General features: G+C 37.5%; 1 protein-coding gene across 2 annotated transcripts in view; it reads right to left on the minus strand.

Moving 5' to 3' along the window:
* The window catches only part of SCG3 (secretogranin III), a 50289-nt gene that overhangs the window by 23171 nt on the left and 8971 nt on the right, over positions 1–18147 (minus strand). Inside the window, exons 2-7 of one of the 2 annotated variants that reach the window (XM_039889044.1) lie at positions 11571–11714; positions 10855–10907; positions 10307–10352; positions 9998–10213; positions 2855–2997; positions 1878–2027 (exon numbers count right to left, since the gene is read on the minus strand). In XM_039889044.1, coding sequence (XP_039744978.1) covers positions 1878–2027; positions 2855–2997; positions 9998–10213; positions 10307–10352; positions 10855–10907; positions 11571–11661 — 699 coding nt within the window. In that variant the 5' untranslated portion in view covers positions 11662–11714. Of the gene's footprint in view, positions 1–1877; positions 2028–2854; positions 2998–9997; positions 10221–10306; positions 10353–10854; positions 10908–11570; positions 12327–18147 lie in introns of those variants that run through there. The other variant, XM_039889045.1, reaches the window with a different exon arrangement.

Here is an 18147-nt window from a genome sequence, read left to right on the forward strand (position 1 = left end):
CAATATGGCATTTTCCACATTTGCAGCCAGAATTATCTTTTTTAAAAAACTGATCATGTAACTCCTTCACTTATAGTCCATCATTGTTTTTCCATCATTACAACAAAGATCAGAATCCATAATATGGCTCATAAAGCCCTGACTGGTCTGGCCTGGGTCCACCTCGCCAATCTCATTTCTCTCTCTCTCTCTCTCTCTCTCTCTCTCTCTCTCTCTCTCTCTCTCTCTCTCTCTCTCTCTCTCTCTCAACTTGTTTCAGTTACTTGGATACTCCATATATCCTTCTTTACTTGCTGTCTCTCATGATCTCAAGTTAACTCCTATTCAGCCTTCAGTTTTCAGCTTAAGCTACTTCCTCTGGGATGCCTTCCTTGAGCCTACATCCAGGAAGACAGGATCCTTTTTTTATAAGGGCTCATAGAACCATGTACGTTTCCTCAGAGCACTTAATGCAGTTATAATTAAAATACATGACTATTTAAAGACCATCTACCTCTTCCATTAGACCTTAAGCTTGATGAGAGCAGGGATTATGTCTTTTTAAATGAGCATTATGTTTCCAGTGCTTGGTACATAACTGATACCTCAATAAATATTTATCAAAAGGATATTTCATTTGCATTGATGCATTTAGGTAACATGAGTGAACAGGTAGAGAATATGGACATTTTAGATATGGGAAACAAAGTGTACATTAATTGGAGTGAAGTATCATTAAAATAGCTATGTCAGTTTCAGTTCAGACTGATAAGTTTGAGTGAAAGTCACGAGTTCTTTGATAAACCCAGAAAGTTTTTTTAGAGTGGGCAGATCTTTAAAAGCTGTGCAAAAAAGATGGCAGCTGGTGGGGATTAGAAGTAGGGAGAACAAAGGAGAACTTTTAGGCTATGTCGTAAAGAAAATCCAGACCCCATTTCTGTTTCTAGCCTCCTCTAAAACAAGAGTATATAAGCCTATGTACTCTTTTCCCTTATATTTGAGATAGGATGTAGAAGGGGATAAGAAGCCATGGGGTCTGGGTGCTCTGGTGGAGAAAATCAAAGAAAAGATGAGGAGTTTGCTATGTTCCTATGGTCAGCTCCAGCTAGAGTTTTAAAGAAAATTCAAGGAAGAGAGAAAAATTTCAGCAACTTGACTGAGGTTAAAGAAAAGATGAGGATGCAAGAAATTCAGCAAGAAGAAGGAAGAATGAATAACTGTCTAAATAAAGGATGACAGATGGATCTCTGAACCAATGAAAAGAGAAAGGAGCAAATGCAAGAACACAGGGTAGAACAGAGAGGCAGCATCAGGTAACTATTTTGGGGGAATATAAAAGCTGATGTGGCAGAGGATCAAATCAACTAAGTTTTTCTTTTTCTTTTTTGGATTTTGGGGGCAGATGATGACATATATGGTGAACAGAAGTTGGATACCAAAAGAGTTGTAAAATATTTGGTTTCGATGCACAGGGATCATAGAAATAGTTATTATGTGCAATAACCATTTCACATAATGTTGTGTTATATTGTGGGGTGTATTATGAAACCTTTACTATGCAATATGATATAACATGTATCAAATTACTTTCAAAGTAGAGTTTATGTATATCTTTTAACTTATTGCTATTTCATTAATATATATATTTTATTAGTTTCAAGTACACAGTACATTGGTTAGACATGTATATAGTTTATAAAATGATCCCCCTAATTGCTCTTTCTCTCCTCCGGATATATTTTTAAGAGGGCTAAAAGTGTCACATACCCCATATTTTCTTTGGCACCAAGTGAGGTACTAATTATACATCGATTATATTAATTATATACAAATAAAAGTATACACACATCCATGCACACACATCCATAGCATACACATATATATTCACATATACATACCACTTTCTCTGGTATTTTTCCAGCCTGACTTTCAGTTCTGCTTGTGGGTTTACTGAGTTTCTCCTCATAATTATTGGCTTCCTTAGAGATCAACTTTTGTAAAACATCTGCTACTTCATCTTCCAGTGTATGTGCCTGGCTTTCTGTGATCTGTTATAAAGAGTCAAAACACATATAACTGTTATTCCCATTTTTATGATAAAAAAAAATCTAGATAAACTCTGTAGTTGAACACATATTTTTAGAAGACAAGAGACTCTTTTGGTCCCTCTTCTGGACAACACTTCTTTATGCCTCCATACATGCTGGCTATCATAGTGACTGACCAGCACTCCTGGGAAGAAGTATCTTTGGGCTCACCATGCAAGTGGTCACTTCTATCTGTTGGAATCCACAGAACACTTACTTTGAGACACATCTTGAGGACTGTTTCTCAACCCTCAGCTTCAGGTCATGGACAGGTAACCTTTGAAACTTGAGAATTTAGAACTCTATTAAAGCCTGCCAGGGCTGCGTAGGGCTGGGGAGCTAAGCTGAGGCAGGGTCCAACTGGTCTGCTTAGAGTCTCCCAAATATTGCATGCCTTTGCTCGTGTTATTTCTTTCTCGCCTCGCACACATTTTTTACTTCTGCTGGTTAAATTCTAATTATCCTTCTAAGCTCACTTCAAACACCTCCTCCTTTGAAGCTTTTCCCTTATAGCTCAACTGGATATAATCCTTCCTCTGGCACACTGAACAGATGTTACGGTTCTCACACAGCTTGCATTATATGCACGCATGTACTTGTCTAGTTCCTCTTATGGACTATACATTTCTAGAGGGAAAGAATGGTGCTTTATTTGTCCTCGGAACCTATGGTGCTAGTATAAAGTAGATACATTATAAACATTTGGCTATTTGAATGTAGTGGCTTGGCTTCTTAGCATATTCCAAATTGTACTAAGAATTTGCTTTATTCTCATGCATACAACTCACTAGGCCGAGATTCAGGAGTTTAGAAACGATCTTGTCAAATACTCCTCTGTCATTTTCCTCATAAATCCTGGTAGCAATTTTCTGGACAATGTCTTCAGCGGTTAAAGGAGTTCCATCTAGTTGATGAAGGCCGTCTGGATCATCTAGACAGAGCAATCACAATTTCACTTCATGGTGAAAACACAGAACTATTTCTTGGATCATATTATAGATTTATAATATGTACCTTGCTCCTGTACACCTAGATATGTTTGGAATATATTCAAACTCTTGGTTTGAAATAAAATTTGACTTCAAATTAAGAACCTAGGATGATAATGGAAATTCTGGAAGTTTCTTATGTGATTGTAAGAGGCAGGAAGATCTAAAGTCAACACAAAAGCCCTCTTCATTTTTTATTATCACTAATAATACAAAAAATATTATGCTTTTTATAGTATGCCATATTTGTATAGTGTGACATGTTGTTCAAAATCCCTTCTATATATCATAGAATTTGATATTCCATTTCCACTCAAGGAGATTAGTAGTATCCACACAAGTATTCCCTTTGCAGGCAAATTCCTGGGTGGAGGGAAAGGGAAACTACCTCGCACCCAGAATCAGAGAGTATGTACTGAAGATTTTATGACTTACCTGGAATAAATGTTTACTTCTAAGTGAACATGTGTCAGAGTGCCTTTATATAAGGCAGCTTAATGTGACAAGCCTCTTTCTCCACCAGAGAATAGGGACCTAATTTTATGTGCTTGGAATTTAAACTTTTAAAATGTGACAACAGATTTGCACAAAGCAATGTATAAAGCTATTAACTCTCTGCAGAGAAGATTGCAAATATGTATCCTTGGCATTCCTGGGAGTACATCTAACAGCACTACTTCAGACTGGAGCATGGGCCCATTCTGAGAGAAAGGGAGAAGGTAATAGGGTTTGTGGCAAGAAAGCATTGCACCTTGTCCTTGGAGAGCTCCCAGGAGTCAACTGGTCTTTTCCAATCTATACCACATGGAGTGGAATATTCATGTGAGCATATTTACAAGGCACTTAACTCACCCTATCATGTCTAGGCAGACTGAGATCAGAATTTTAGCTCCTGTGACATCTCTTGTTATCTATATAACCTTGGACCACTATAAAGAAAGATAATAAGAGTACCTATTTTAAGGGATTCTCAGGATCAGATTAAATAAGATTTAAAAGCACTTTTTAAATTGCAAAGTATTATATGAAAGTTAATGTAGTATTAATATAGCAGACAGCGGATTTGTACCTGAAATAAAGGAACTGCAATTATTTTCCAGAGAAAATAGACATTGACTCCTTGGCCAAATTCTGCTCCAATAATTTTGATCGTATTCACTCAAAGAAAGAAGAATCTGCTATTTCTATTCTGAGGCTGTCCTTTTCTTCCACAGGTTCAGGGGATTCAAACAAGAATTTTCTTCCATGGTCTTTCTTCCAAACTCTATGGAGATGGAAGTACATATAGCCTCAGGCAGACTATTTTCTTGTTGTTTGGAAAGAAGCTGAGGAAAATGAGTAGGGTGATTATGCAAGGAGGACTGGAAGTTTTTTTTTATTTTTATTTTTTTATAGTTTTCAAATTTTTTAAAATTTTTAAAAATTTTAATTAGTTCCAAGTATACAGTACATTGGTTAGACATCTATATAGTTAGTAAAATGACCCCTCCAATTGCTCCCTCCCTCCCCCGACCCTCCACCTAGCCATGGTATTAATGCTAATTGCATTCCCTATGCCGTGCTTCCATCCCTGTGACCATCTATCAGCTACTAATTTGTACTTCTTTAACCCTTCACCCCATTTCCCTAGCCCCCCAAACCTCATTCCTCTCTGTCTGTCACCAAATTGACCACTATATTTGAGAGTCTGTTTTTGACTCGTTTGTTCTTTTTATTCTTTAAATTCCGCCCAAAGCAATGTATAAAGCTAAGTGAAACTATATAGTGTTTATCATTCTCTGTCTGGCTTAAATACCTTCTAGGTTCATCACAGCAATATCTTTTTCCATTCCCTTCCTTTTCATATGTAGGGGTCTTGTTTTCTTATCCTTTCAGCCACTCTATCTTTTGGTTGGAGCACTTAATTCTTTTTCATTTAAGGTACTTATTGATAGGAATGTAGTTGTTATCATTCTTTATTCCTATTTTCGATAAATGTTCTTTCTTCTTAAAGAAGTCCCTCCAACATTTCCTGTAATTCTGGCTTGTTGGTGATAAATTCCTTTAGTTTATTTTTGTCTGTCCATCTCTTTATCTGTCCATCAACTAACTCTAAATGATAGCTTTGCTAGATAAATTATTCTCAGTTGTAGATCCTGAGTCTTCACCTATCGAATATTTTTTGCCAAGCCCTTCTGTCCTGCAGTCTCTCTTGAGAAATCAGCTGCCAGTCGTATGGGTGTTCCCTTACATGTAATTATTTGTTTTTCCCTTGCAGTTTTTAAAATTCTTTCTTTGTATTTAATCTTTGGCATTTTAATTATGATGTGTCTTGGTGTGGGCCTCTTTGGATTCCTGATTTTTGGAATCCTCTGAGTTTCCTGGGGTTTTATGTCCATTTCTTTCACCAGATTAGGGAAGTTTTCCATTATCATTTCTTCAAACAGCTGTGCAACATCTTGATTTTCTTCACTTATGCCTATCGGACGAATATTTAGAGCCTTAATAGTATCCTATACCCTCCTTAAATCATCTTTATAGTCTCGGCATCTTTTTTCTTGCCATTCTGATTGAATGTCTTGATTGGCTTTCCTGTCCTCTAGATAGAGCACACGATCCTCTTCTTTATTCTTGGTTTATTCCCTTGTTTATTCCCTTTAATATACTTCTCATCTTAGATAACGTGTTCTCCATTTCAGACTGGTTTTCTCTTATAATCTCCATCCCTATTTTTATCTCTTTGTTGAGTTCTCTACATTTCCCAAAAGTTCATTGAGCATCTTTATAACTAGTGTTTTGAACTCTGCACCTGTTAATTACTTGACTCCATTATATCTGGATCTCTGTTCTCTTCTCTCGTATGGTTTCTGCTTCTTCATCTTCTCATTTTGGCTGTCTTTCTGTGTCTGTTTCTATGTACTAGGCAAAGCTCCTAAGTCTCCTGGTCTTATTAGTGTGGATTTGTAAAGTAGGCACAAACCCAGTGGCACAGTCCTGAGAGGGGCTCAGCTGCAGGCCAAATTTAGCCCAAGCCTCTACCCCTGTGGGGCCACCTGTCAAGATTCAGCAAGCAATCCACAGATGCTGTGCTTATAGGTGCCTCAAAAGTCCACACCAGAAACTGAGGCCAGCTGCCTCCAGTGTGAGTCTAGGCGCTGCTCAGCAAGGAGCACCTTACTCACTGAGGATATACCTGGATGTGGCTTGAGTTGGGGCTCGAGTTGGGGTAGGCAGGATTTCAGGGAATCCTCTGGGCAGAGCGAACTCTGTTATCCAGTTTGATGACTTCACAGCTATGGCGGTGCTGTGTCCTGCTCTTTAAGAGGGGCAGGGCTCAACAGGGAACAATGGATACCGCATGGCACTTCTGTATCGAGTGAGTCTCTCTTTGACTCTCGCTCGGACAATTCCTCCCTGTAAGTCTCTGGTGCCTCCTGTGCATCCGAACAGGCACTGGTGCTCAGAGTGAGCAGGTCCGTCACTGTGAAAATCTGCTCCCAGATGCAGCCCTTTTAAGAAGCTTCTGCTGCTGCCTCTGTTGCTGCCTCCATCTCACTCAGCCAATCAGACTAGGCAGCCTCGCGTCCTCACCCTGTCCTACCTTCTGTTGCAGGGTGATTTATTGGATATCTCCCTAGTTGTATGGCTTGTTCATCTAAATCCCAGGCTATTTTTCCTTGCTGCTGCTCCTTTTTTCTGTCACAACTTTGATTTGGTCACCAGAAGGATGAACAGAGCCTCTATCATCTATGCCTTTTTTTTTCCTCCAGCTGGACTGGAAGTTTTTTTACAGTAAATTATTGCTAAGCTTCTGGCCAACCCATGAGCTGTGAGCCCTTTGAACCAGAGTGACCAATGAGCACAAAAGCCCTAAAAAAAATCCCATTAAATCAGTTCCTCTCCTAGCTGACTGAAAATTGAGTTTATCATCTGTCCCCACCCCCATCCCCCCAAGGAGCAGAAACTCACTATCATGTAGGTCTGATTTTTCCATTAGTGGGTTGCAAGTCAGACCCTTGAGAATAGGTGAAGCAGAAACTGCCCTGGTCCATGCAGAGGTGGAAGAATTTACTTCCCTTCCCACTTATCCCTCAGGATTTGAAAAAAGAAGACTATTGGTTGCTTGCTGGAGCTACCAATACTCTTCGTTTTTCAGATCCTAAGGGATAATTGAGAAGGGAAATAAATAACCGAGATGACTGTTTTTCAGATCATTTACTTCACAACAAGGAGAACATTAGCAATACTGAAGAAATAGCCTCTTTCCTCTGCTGTATTGCTATATTGTCTTAAACCAGGGACTTAGGCCTCCCCTAGCAGAGCTTTACTAAATGGGGTTAATAATTGAGCATTTGGGCATTGCTCCTTACCTTCCACTGATTTCTCATGGCTCCTCTAAAATGGACAGAATATTATTCAGAATCTCCTACTTAATGCTCATGAAGGGGTATTTCACTATCTTATATAGACCGCTAAGGGGAAGCCAGTAGTTCAACATTTATAACATTTTTAAAGTAGCTACAACGTTTTAACTGAATGTAAAAGGGATGTGTTCTGCCGATTATGTTTTGCCTAGTTATATTTTGAATCTCCCGTGTATAACATGGCCCTTGACATTCATTTGTTAATATATTTTTATTAAGGTCTTAATATGGACCAGAACTGGAAATAGAGTGATGAATAATTTAAGCATGGTCTCTAAATGCACAGAACTTATTGTCTAGTTCATAGTCTGATACATAGTAATTGCTCAATGAATATTTGTTTGGTGAATGCACATAAGAGCCTGAAAGCACTACTTCATAAAAGAAACTTAAAAATAATCCTGAGTCACACCTACCGCAGAAAACACTAAACAGGAGAATTGATGGTCCTATAGCACAAGCCCATTTGGAGGTTTTCCAAAGGCATGAAAGCACCCTGAAGAAGTTAGTTAGGTTCCCTCACTCTCCCATCTGCATGCCTCTGAAGTCTAGTCACCTTGGTGGTACCAAATGCTCTGGTTCCAGGACTCTTAGAGTCTGAGAGGAGATCAGCAATTCACTCATAAATAATTTCTCTCCAAGAATCTTCTCTATAACCTCAAGTGGACTTAAAATGATTTCTAGGAGAAACTTAGAGCCTTCAGGACTAGCACTTGGTAGTTGGACTCCACTTGGGATGGTAATAAAATTTTAAATAATTTTAAAATAAGTTGTTCAAGTCAGCGGTCAGACTGCAAACAGATCTGTGCCTCTACCTGCAAAGTACAACCAGTTTGACCAAAAAATACAAACAAACAATTTTATTTTATTAAATCAAATGGTCATTTCAGTCAAAGTGGTTGAATTCATTTTGTATGCAGCTAGGCCCAGTGTCTATATCTAGCACAAATAGGTTAAAAAGTTGAATTCGAGAAAGAAAAATTCCCTGAGTAGTAAGGAATATGACATGTGTCAAAATATAAACCATCTCCCCTACTCTATTACATGCACAGCAGACTTATGAAATTTCCTTGGGCCATATCTTTAAAAGTCAAATTTAATTGGCAGTTGTTTTCTGGCAGAGATAATCGGCATAATTCTCTTGTGGCCATAATAAAGACATATAAGAAAATCTGAAGTCACTCCTAAGCACTTGTCCTCCGAAAGGAAAACATGCACTCTTCCTCAATGCCCAGGTACAATAGTTCACTTATTCACTTGTGTACTCTTATTTGTTCATTCATTCACTTATCAACTTATCAATTTATGAGCATCCAAACAGTGGAGCTAGAATGTCTCTGTTCTCATGAGTTTTTCAGTTTAGTTTAGGAGAAAAAGTTAAATCAGAAGTCATCATATTTAGAAATGTAAAATTACAAACTGCATTAAGTGCCATGAAGGAAGGGAACAAGATTTCCATCACATCCTGTGTGCTGGATGAACCTAGAAAAGTAGACAGGAACCAGTCCTTATAGGAATGTGGAAACCATTTTAAGAACTTTGGTTTTTATCCTAAAAGAAATGGGAATTTATTAATGGGTTTTATGCAGAAGAGTGTCATGCTCATGTTCACATGTTGAAAAGATCACTCTGGCAGCTACATGAAGAATGAGTTGGAGAGGCACAGAGTGGAAGCTGGAAGATCTATTGGAAGGTTTTGTTAAATTCAAGTGAGACATGATTGGAGCTTGGAAAAGAATGGTGGTGATTAGAGATAGAAAAAAAATTTAGAGATATATAGGAGGTAAAATTGATGAGACTGGTAGATTAGAATTTGAGAGGTAAGGAAAAAGAGAAATAGTTTGAATCCTAGATTTCTGTTTTGAAAAAATAGATGAGTAGTAGTGCCTTTCCTAGAGAAAGAGCACATTAAGAGGCTAAATTGTCAGTTATACAGAGATTATGAGATTAATCTTGAACATATTAAGTTTGAGATGCTTCTGAGACTTCTAAGACAAGATGTTAAGTAGGTAGACAATATGTATAAATCTGTCTATAGTTCAGAAAAGTCTGGGCTAGTGATATGAGACATCAGGATATAGATGGTAACTGAAGCCATGGAAAAGTTGGAATAACCTAGGGGAAAAGGCAATAGCTAGAAAGAGAACACTGAAAGGGGAATAATGTTTCACCTTTGGGAAGGGGGGGATATTTTGTTAATTTAATTATTTGAGAATTATGATATTTCGTTTGTATTAAAAGTTAAAAATTAGAATGTTAAAATGAATTCAGTAACATAAAATATAGATAGTAGATTTTAAAAGTTTTTCAAAGCATCAGCAAAGGTATTTTTAAAGAGAAAATAAAATCTGGGCTTCTGTGGAGCTGGGGCTTTGCACATTATAAGTAAATTCGGGCTTTATCTCAGTTTTGGACCTGACTAATAAAGGATTAAGAATGTATAAGAGATATAATTTTTAAATATAGGACTTTCTTCTAACCCATAATGGGAAACTACAAATTAGAGAAAATGAGTATCAAAACTTTTTTCCTCATTTACCTTGAAATTTATGATCTAGTCCACTCTTAGTAGAATCATAATCATCAATCAGTCTTCGATTCTTAGTTGAGTCAACATCTTCCACGTTCAATTTATTATCATATGGAGATCTTGTTATGGATTGTCTTTCTTTCTCAATTTTTTCCTTTTCTGTTATTGCCCTTAGCAGGTTCAAGTTATCAACAAAGGAATAATTGCTTTCACCTGGCTTGTTTTCTGGAAGAAAAGCCCCCAAACCCAAAACATCTATTTTAGTTAAGATTCTCATAGCTTACATTATTTAAATTAATATCATATAGTTTATTTTACCTGGAAGGAATGTTTTTTTAATCTTGTCTGCTTCTGCTTCAGCAATCTGTGAAACAAACAGGAGATAGACCTAGTTTTAAATCATTGCTCCACCATTTACCAAATATAACAACTAAATAATTTAATCTCCATGAGATTTAGTTTTCTTGTTTGTAAAATGTAGATAGTAATTTCTATCTCAAAGCATTGTCATAAGGATTAAATGAGATAAAATAAAGGGCAGATGGTCTATTAATTTTTTTCTTCTATAGTATAATGAAAGGTAAATCTCTGATAAATTAAGCAGTCTTACAATAGAATGGATGCGATGTGGAGCTTGCTGGGTTATTTTACAGTCAGTTTTATGTATTATGCAGAACTCTTTCTATATAACTGTCAGGACATTGATATTACCAAAATTATATTTCCCATCCTAATTTCTGTCAATTTTTTATTAATCTCCTGAAGTTTGTGAATTCAAAATGGCTAAAATGTCATAGCATAATTACATTAAATTATAATAACTAAAATAAAATGAAATAGCATTTATAATTTTATTTTTTACCTACCTGTTCATTCAGAGGTCTTTCTGCACTTAATTCTCTATTATGTAGGAGTTTGTCTAGAACAAACACACAAATATAAATTTAATTGTGCATTCAAAAGACACAACATATTTCTTATTAAATAAATTCTTCATAAAAAAACATTAGGAGAAATAATTTTGGATGGCTGTGAAACAAAAATATATATTAACAAAGATTATCAAGATTATACAATAACAATGATTATTATGTTGCCTTGCTTATTTTCCTGTTGTATTTCCTGAGTAATAGAATTATATGTTTTTTTCCTGACCAGAAATCTAACATATAGTTCTAACACTTGGTCTGCCAGCTGTTTTGAACTAGACAGCATGATTTGAATTGGTATTATTAGCACACTAATAAAGCTCTTTTATCATACATTGCCTATGTTATGAATAGAGTATCTGAGAAAGGTTTTAAGACTGTGGGAGAAAAAGCTGCTTTATTAGACGGAAAAGCCACTCTCTGCCAATTTCAAAATAAGATCTTTCAAAACAATCCAGGTTATCGCTCTATCATGTAAAAAGTGAGGGGGGAGAGGGACTCTGTCTCTAAATACGAACTGATTTCTCTGTCAATATGCACGGATATGATCTAATCAGAAAATTAAGCAAGGTGATTTACAGCTCACGGTTATGCCAAGCCTTACCTTTTCGCGGCGAAATAAAAGGGAGATGGCAAAGAAAGTGTTCACGTACCTTGGCTGCCTCCTGGTTTGGGGAAAGCTTGAATTGGGCTGCTTTGAAGTACCAACACCAGAATCCAAGCACCGGTCCAAAGGAACCCCATTCTTCCACTTTTGGCTTCAGAAACAGCTTGGCGCCGGGCTCCCGGAGCTGTAGCTTTTGTTATGAATGAAAAAGAGGAGTAAAAACAGGAAGAGCTAGGAGGGCGGGCGAGGGGAGGAAGGGTGGTGGGGACGCAGCTGCGGGTGGAGCTCAACGCGGCTCCTGAGTAAAGGGATTAGAAAGGCTCTAGGCGCTGGGCAGTCAGATCTTCAGGTGGAGAAGAGCGCTGTCCGTCCTGTGGGTGCTGAAGTTCCTATGACGTGAAGACGGCCGCGAGTGCTTTAGGGCGTAGCCTTACTCTCGCTCCCTCCTTGAGAGGAAGTGAGGAAGGAAGCGCATGCTCCCTGCGAGCCAGAGGCGGGAATGGATGGCGTCAGCGACTCCAACTCCACTCCAATCCCCTGGGAATGGAAGGGGGAGGGGCAACAGATCTGCTAGCGTATTTTCTGTGCCGCAGTCCTAGGGCTGCTTCAGCTCTCAGGGTCACCTGGATTGCCGTAAGCTTGGACATCATTGTCGTAATTTTCCAAGTAAACATTACCTCAAGGACCAAATGCCTTCTCTACTCGTTCTCCCATCAAGGAAAGCTAGATAACCTGTGCGAAGTGTTCTGCTTTGGGAGTATTCTGAGTTATCTGCTCCAGAATCCCTCCTTTCCATTCCGTCTTCCGTACCTAAAAGGTAGATATAATCCTTAGAAAAGCCCTGCCTTTTGTGATTTGAGTTGACATACCGAGCGTCCCTTGGTGCTCTTATTTGTGCCTCAGTTCTATGAAGTCTTTTGAATTGGGAAATTTAAGGAACATTCTTTCAAATAGATTGCTGCAACACACCATCACTCTCCTGGATGCTGAAACAGACCTAAAAAAATCGTTGCCTGTACCCCTAACAGTGAACGTCTTCATCGGTCCTGGGTAGGTCAGCAGTAAAGGCCACTTTCATTCTAAAATTTTTCCTTACCCACCAAGGGTAAAGCTCTCCCTTCATCACCACCATTACCAAACACAAAAACAAAAACAACTCAAAAACAAAAACAAAAAAACAGCTGCGCTTTCACAAAATTCTCTAGGATTCTATTATGCCTAAAAACCTGGCTGTTCCAGGGATCCTGGAGAGGGGATAGTGATGAAAAGCATTTTTCTTCATAAATAGGCCAAGGAGGTGCTTCCTATATTCTGAGAATATTCCCAAAAGCCTAAGATTATTGCATAAAAAGAATTTTCAAAAGACTTTTAAATGATGAAAGCAAGCAACACTAATGTGAGCAGGGTGCTGAGTAAGCCCTTTCCTCTCTGATTTTTTTTAACAGAGCTTGGATCCTTTCCTTTGGACTGTGGCATGCTGGGAACCAAAGAGAGGGATTCAGCACAATCAAGCCTTTGATTTCTGTACCTCTGTTTTTCAAGGAGCAAATTTGTCATTCAAGTACCTAAAAACTAACTTAACAAGCCGACAAATCTCTCTCATTCTGGAGGTTTTTGAGTTTGGAAGTCACTCAAACACTTTCTTTAATAATCTAAAGAGTATTTTTTTAAAAAAATTGGAACAGTTCCTTATTCCCTGTAAAACCTGCTGGTACCAGATTATAACTGAACAGTGGGGAACATAAAGAGTGCTTTTTAAACTAACGGGTACTTCAAAACAAATAATTGTTTTTTGGTGGAGATAACATAGCATTATTATCCCACTATCCTAAATTTAAAAAATTAAATCACAATTTAAAATCCTAGCTTAGTAAAGTGTAAATTTCCTTAGTTTCCTCCTCTTCAAAATGGAGATAGCAGACTCTGTTTACCTCAAAATGTTATTATGAGATCAAATGGGTACATGTTTCGATCAAGTAATTTTGATGCTAGGAATATTTTGACACCACCTAAAAAAATAAGTCATGAAATGTTTTCAGCTTTTAAAAAACATTACTGAGTATTATGTGAAATATCTATTCATCAATTCTGAGACTCACTCTATTGCTGACCTCATTCCTCAGCCTCACTCCATTCTTTGTCTTGTTCCTGACTCACCTCTCCCCTCAATATATGTTTGCAATTAAGAGAGGTACAGAATGGAATAAAGGTAAGGGATGGTTATTGAGAACATTGCATTACTTGCCAAAAATAAGACAGGTATTTGACTTTTCTCTGCCATCTGGATTCAAAGTGACTGTGTTAAATGGGCACAAAATCTAGCAACATGTTATGTTTCCAATCAAATGAGCTATGGAGCATTGAGTAATAGTAAGGCATAAATTAGTTTACATTCATCAGTCTTAAGGATGTTTTTGCTGAACTTAGTATAGGTCTATGAATAGAGTAATCCCAAGTTTTACTTATTCTCTCATTCATGTAACACACGTTTATTGAGCACTCGAAATGTACCAAGTATTGAGATAATTTCTGGGTATAATCCCTGCTGGTCATACAGTCTAATAGAAAGTACTGTGATTATAACAACAATTAGAATAACAACCACAACTATTTACTGAATAGGTTTCATGTGCTACACATTGACGTCATTTAAATATAAGCGAATAAATAAGCACAAAGGTATGCTATGGGTCCCCTGTTGTATGTGTGGAGTTCAGGTGGGATGCAAATAATGAAATGAATAATCAGGAAAGGTTTCAAAGAGAAGATGCCTCTTTTGTTAATAATAAAAAGATTAAAATATTTGATTATTGTATGTAAATGCACTATAAACATTAAATAATATAAAAATATATGTTGAAATTATAGGACAAGTGTCACTGACACAGATCAGATGATCATGAAATTGACAACATACAATGTACAATGAGTTGAATGCTGCTTGTGTATGCATCAGCATGCCCATGGATTGATTGTCGTGTATTCATTTGCTAGTGGAGAAGATACCTTTTGAACTTAGACTTGAAGATATATTTGAAGAATGTTTTTATTTAGCATAGAAAGTATTATTATATTATTATTGTATATTTTATTATAGAAAATTTCAAACAAACAGAAAAGTAGGAAAAAATCATTGAAATGTACTCCCATGAATTCATTATCCAACTTCAATACTCATTAACTCATGACCATTCTTTTTATTTTATATTCCCAACCACATTGTACCACCAATGGATTATATACCCATAAAAATCCTGGACTTCATATAATTTCATCCATAAGTTTGTCAGTATATTTACCTAAAAGATAAGTATTCTTTTTTCCCAACATTACTGTAATAACTTTATCATACCTCATAATAAGAATACTACCTTAATATCATCAAATATCCAGTCAGAGTTCAAATTTCCCCACTTGCTTCATAAATATTTTTACACTCGGTTTGCTTGGACCAGGATCCAAACAAAGCCATGTGTTGTATTTGGTTGGCATGTGAGAGACCCTTATGGGTGTAAGACCAAAAAGGTAGATGTTGCCAGGTCTTCTTTGACTTCTCCAGAGAAGTTAGTTGCTTCTTCAGAATACTGTACATACTTCCAATATTGTGTGTATCTCATTGTGCTGTTTTTGTACATGCTTCTTTTCTTCCTATTTCAAAAATAATAAATATACATTGAAGGAAAAATTCTGAAAATACAGGTAAATGAGAAGGGGAAAAATCATCAGAGATAACCACTGCTAACTTTGGGTATATGTCTTCCTGGTGCATGTTCTTTCTAAGAAAATATTATATATATATTTATAAAATTGTATGTCTCACTGTAATTATCTGCTTACATAACTAGCTATCTATCCCACTAAACAGTCAACTCCTCCAGGGAAAGGATCTTGTCTTACTCATCTTTCACTTCTCAGCCCTGCTTACAGCACCTGGATCCATTTGCTTAAATTAATGAAGTAACAGAGGGTTACCTGTTTACTTTTAGTCTTCAAATGCTGAAAATATTATCACTATCCCACACTGGAGGATCATGACTGTCTTGCAGTACCAGGAGCTGCCAGTTCCTTAAAGAGCTCTTAGCCACTCTGTCAGTGTGATTCTCCTCCACTGCAATGCCTTATTCTCAGGCTCAATCATTTACATACATATATTTACTAAGAAGTCATGTTTTTAGGAAGATCTACTGTCTCAGGTTGGGTTCCCTGGGAAACAGACCCTGGGAACTGATACACTAATAAACTTCCTGCATGCTAGCTGCTGATTCAAAAGCATACACTAATAAACTTCCTGCATGCTAGGAAGTTTATTAGTGTATGCTTTTGAATCAGCAGCTATGGAAGAGAAAGAATGGGAAAGATGCAGGATTTAGCAGAGGTGGAAGCTGAGCTGCAACATAGTTTCAATGGAAGACTTAGCCAATTCTATAAGAACTTTTGCCAATGAGATGACCCTTCAGAGCTGTCCTGAGTTGGGGCAAGAAGTGTAGGCATTTACACTTCTGCATAGATTACTCATTGGGTATTAGGTGTTCCCAGGAAGGAGTCATAACCTTGGATGAGGAGGTTCTTTTCAGCAGATGGGAGAGTAAGTTCTTTGGTTCTGAAGTGAGATCTGAGCAGTGCATCTCAACGTTCATCACATGTACCCTGATCCCCTTATTTAAAGTTGTAACCCCAACCTCTATTGTCTCCCTCTGCTCCTCTGCCTTATATTTCTATGTTGCACTCATCACCTAACATATCATATAATTCATTTTTGGATTTTATCTCTCTCCCCTAACTAGACTGTGAGAATTTTGTGGACAGGAATTTTTGTCTATATACTTTTTTCATTGCTGTATTTGAGCATCTAGAATAGTGTCTAATAAGTTCTCAACACATATTGATGCCTGGAATATGCTTTAAAATACCCCAGAAAAAAATATATAGTTAGATAAGTAGAAAAAAATGAGATTGGCCATTAGTCAATAATTATTGAATCTTGGTAATGAGTACACAGAGATTCAATCTACTATCCTTTCAAATTTTGCATATGCTTGAAATTTTTCATAATGAAAGCTTAAAAAAAGATTTATTTTAAATTTACTACTCATAGGTGAAGAAAATAACAAGAGAGCCTATTTTTCTTTCCTCTTTTTCTCCCAAAGGTATTCTGAAAATACAATTAAACATCTTCTTATCCTCAGTGGAACAGAAAATCAATAGCTTTGCTCTGGGGCTCCAATGCCTGTTCTCCAGCCATCCCTGTAGGCATGCCGCTGCCATGGGAACCCCAAGTAACTTAGCTGCCAATGCCCCTGCAGGGTTAGTGGTGCAATTTCAGCTCTCTTCTCCTAAGATGCCAATATTTTACAGACATTGCAGAATTAGGCCAGCATTTCTTGCTAGACACTGCATAGGTAGAGTTAGACAAGACCAATACATTCTGAAAAACTAAGAGTGATTACTGAATTTCCCTTTTCATCAGTCATGGAACCGTGAGTAAAAGGAGGCTGTGTGAGAGTCACCTCTCCCCAAAGTGGAGGCTGACCCATAGGGTAGGGGAGAGAGAAGAGAGAAGCAGTTTTCTACTTCTCTGCTGCCTCTTCCCCAAATTCCAAGAAAGGCCCCACATGATATGGCTTCTGTGGCTGCTCTGACTTCATTTCCTTTCACTGGCCCCAAGGCCCCTGAGCTACACTGGCCTCTGCTGCTCCTGACATGACCAGACATGCCCTTGTATTGGCGCCTTTACTCCCCACTGCCTGTAATGGTCTCCCCATGGTTTGTTCCCTCACCTTCTCCAAGCCTTAGCTCAAATGTCACCATCTTAGTGATTAATTATTTAAAATTGCACACACTTCTACCACCCTGTACTCCTAACCCTATTACCTTGCTTTACTTTTTCATTATTCCTTACCACTTACCTCTTTCAAATATATGATTTATTTATCTATCTCTCCCACATGTCTATAATAGTATTAGGTACATAAATAGTTATTGAAAAAGTGGAATAAGTAAGTGGAGCTCAGAGTCCTGTGTTTCTCAGTGTTCACACATTTGAGATTTTAAAAGTCAGTCCTAGTTTTTACTTTTTTACTGTCAAATCTCTCTGCCTCCCTTTCTTTTGTCAGAAACCTCCATTCCTCTGGTTCATACTTTAAAACAACCATAATGATCTTTTAAAAATGTAATTCTGGGGTTCGAAATATTTTTTCCAAGAGATATTTGAATAAATTAAGGAATACAAATTTTAGCAATTCTGAGTTCTATATAAGAGTACAGGTGCTATCAACTTCTGCAGTACACATGTGTATGACAAAATGATAACCCAAATATTAGTGAATTTTATATTACATTTCATAGAATCTTGTTCTTCTTAAAAGAAATTTAAAATATATATAATTAAATATTTAATTTCTATACCTATATAGGGAGACAGTGTTGAAGTGAGGGCCGAAGCAAGACTTGCTCTGTACAGAGGTGCCAGCAGTATCCATTGTTCCCTGTAGAGCCCTCCCCACTCCCAGTGCCACCATAGCCGTGATGTCATCAAACTGGATAACAGAGGTTACTCAACCCATAGGATTCCCTGAAACCCTGCCTCCCCCAACTCATGTCCCCACCTAAGCCACATCCAGGTG

This window comes from Pteropus medius, unplaced genomic scaffold (genome assembly GCF_902729225.1).
Source record: "Pteropus medius unplaced genomic scaffold, Ma_sr-lr_union100, whole genome shotgun sequence".
In the NCBI taxonomy this organism is placed as follows: domain Eukaryota; kingdom Metazoa; phylum Chordata; class Mammalia; order Chiroptera; family Pteropodidae; genus Pteropus; species Pteropus medius.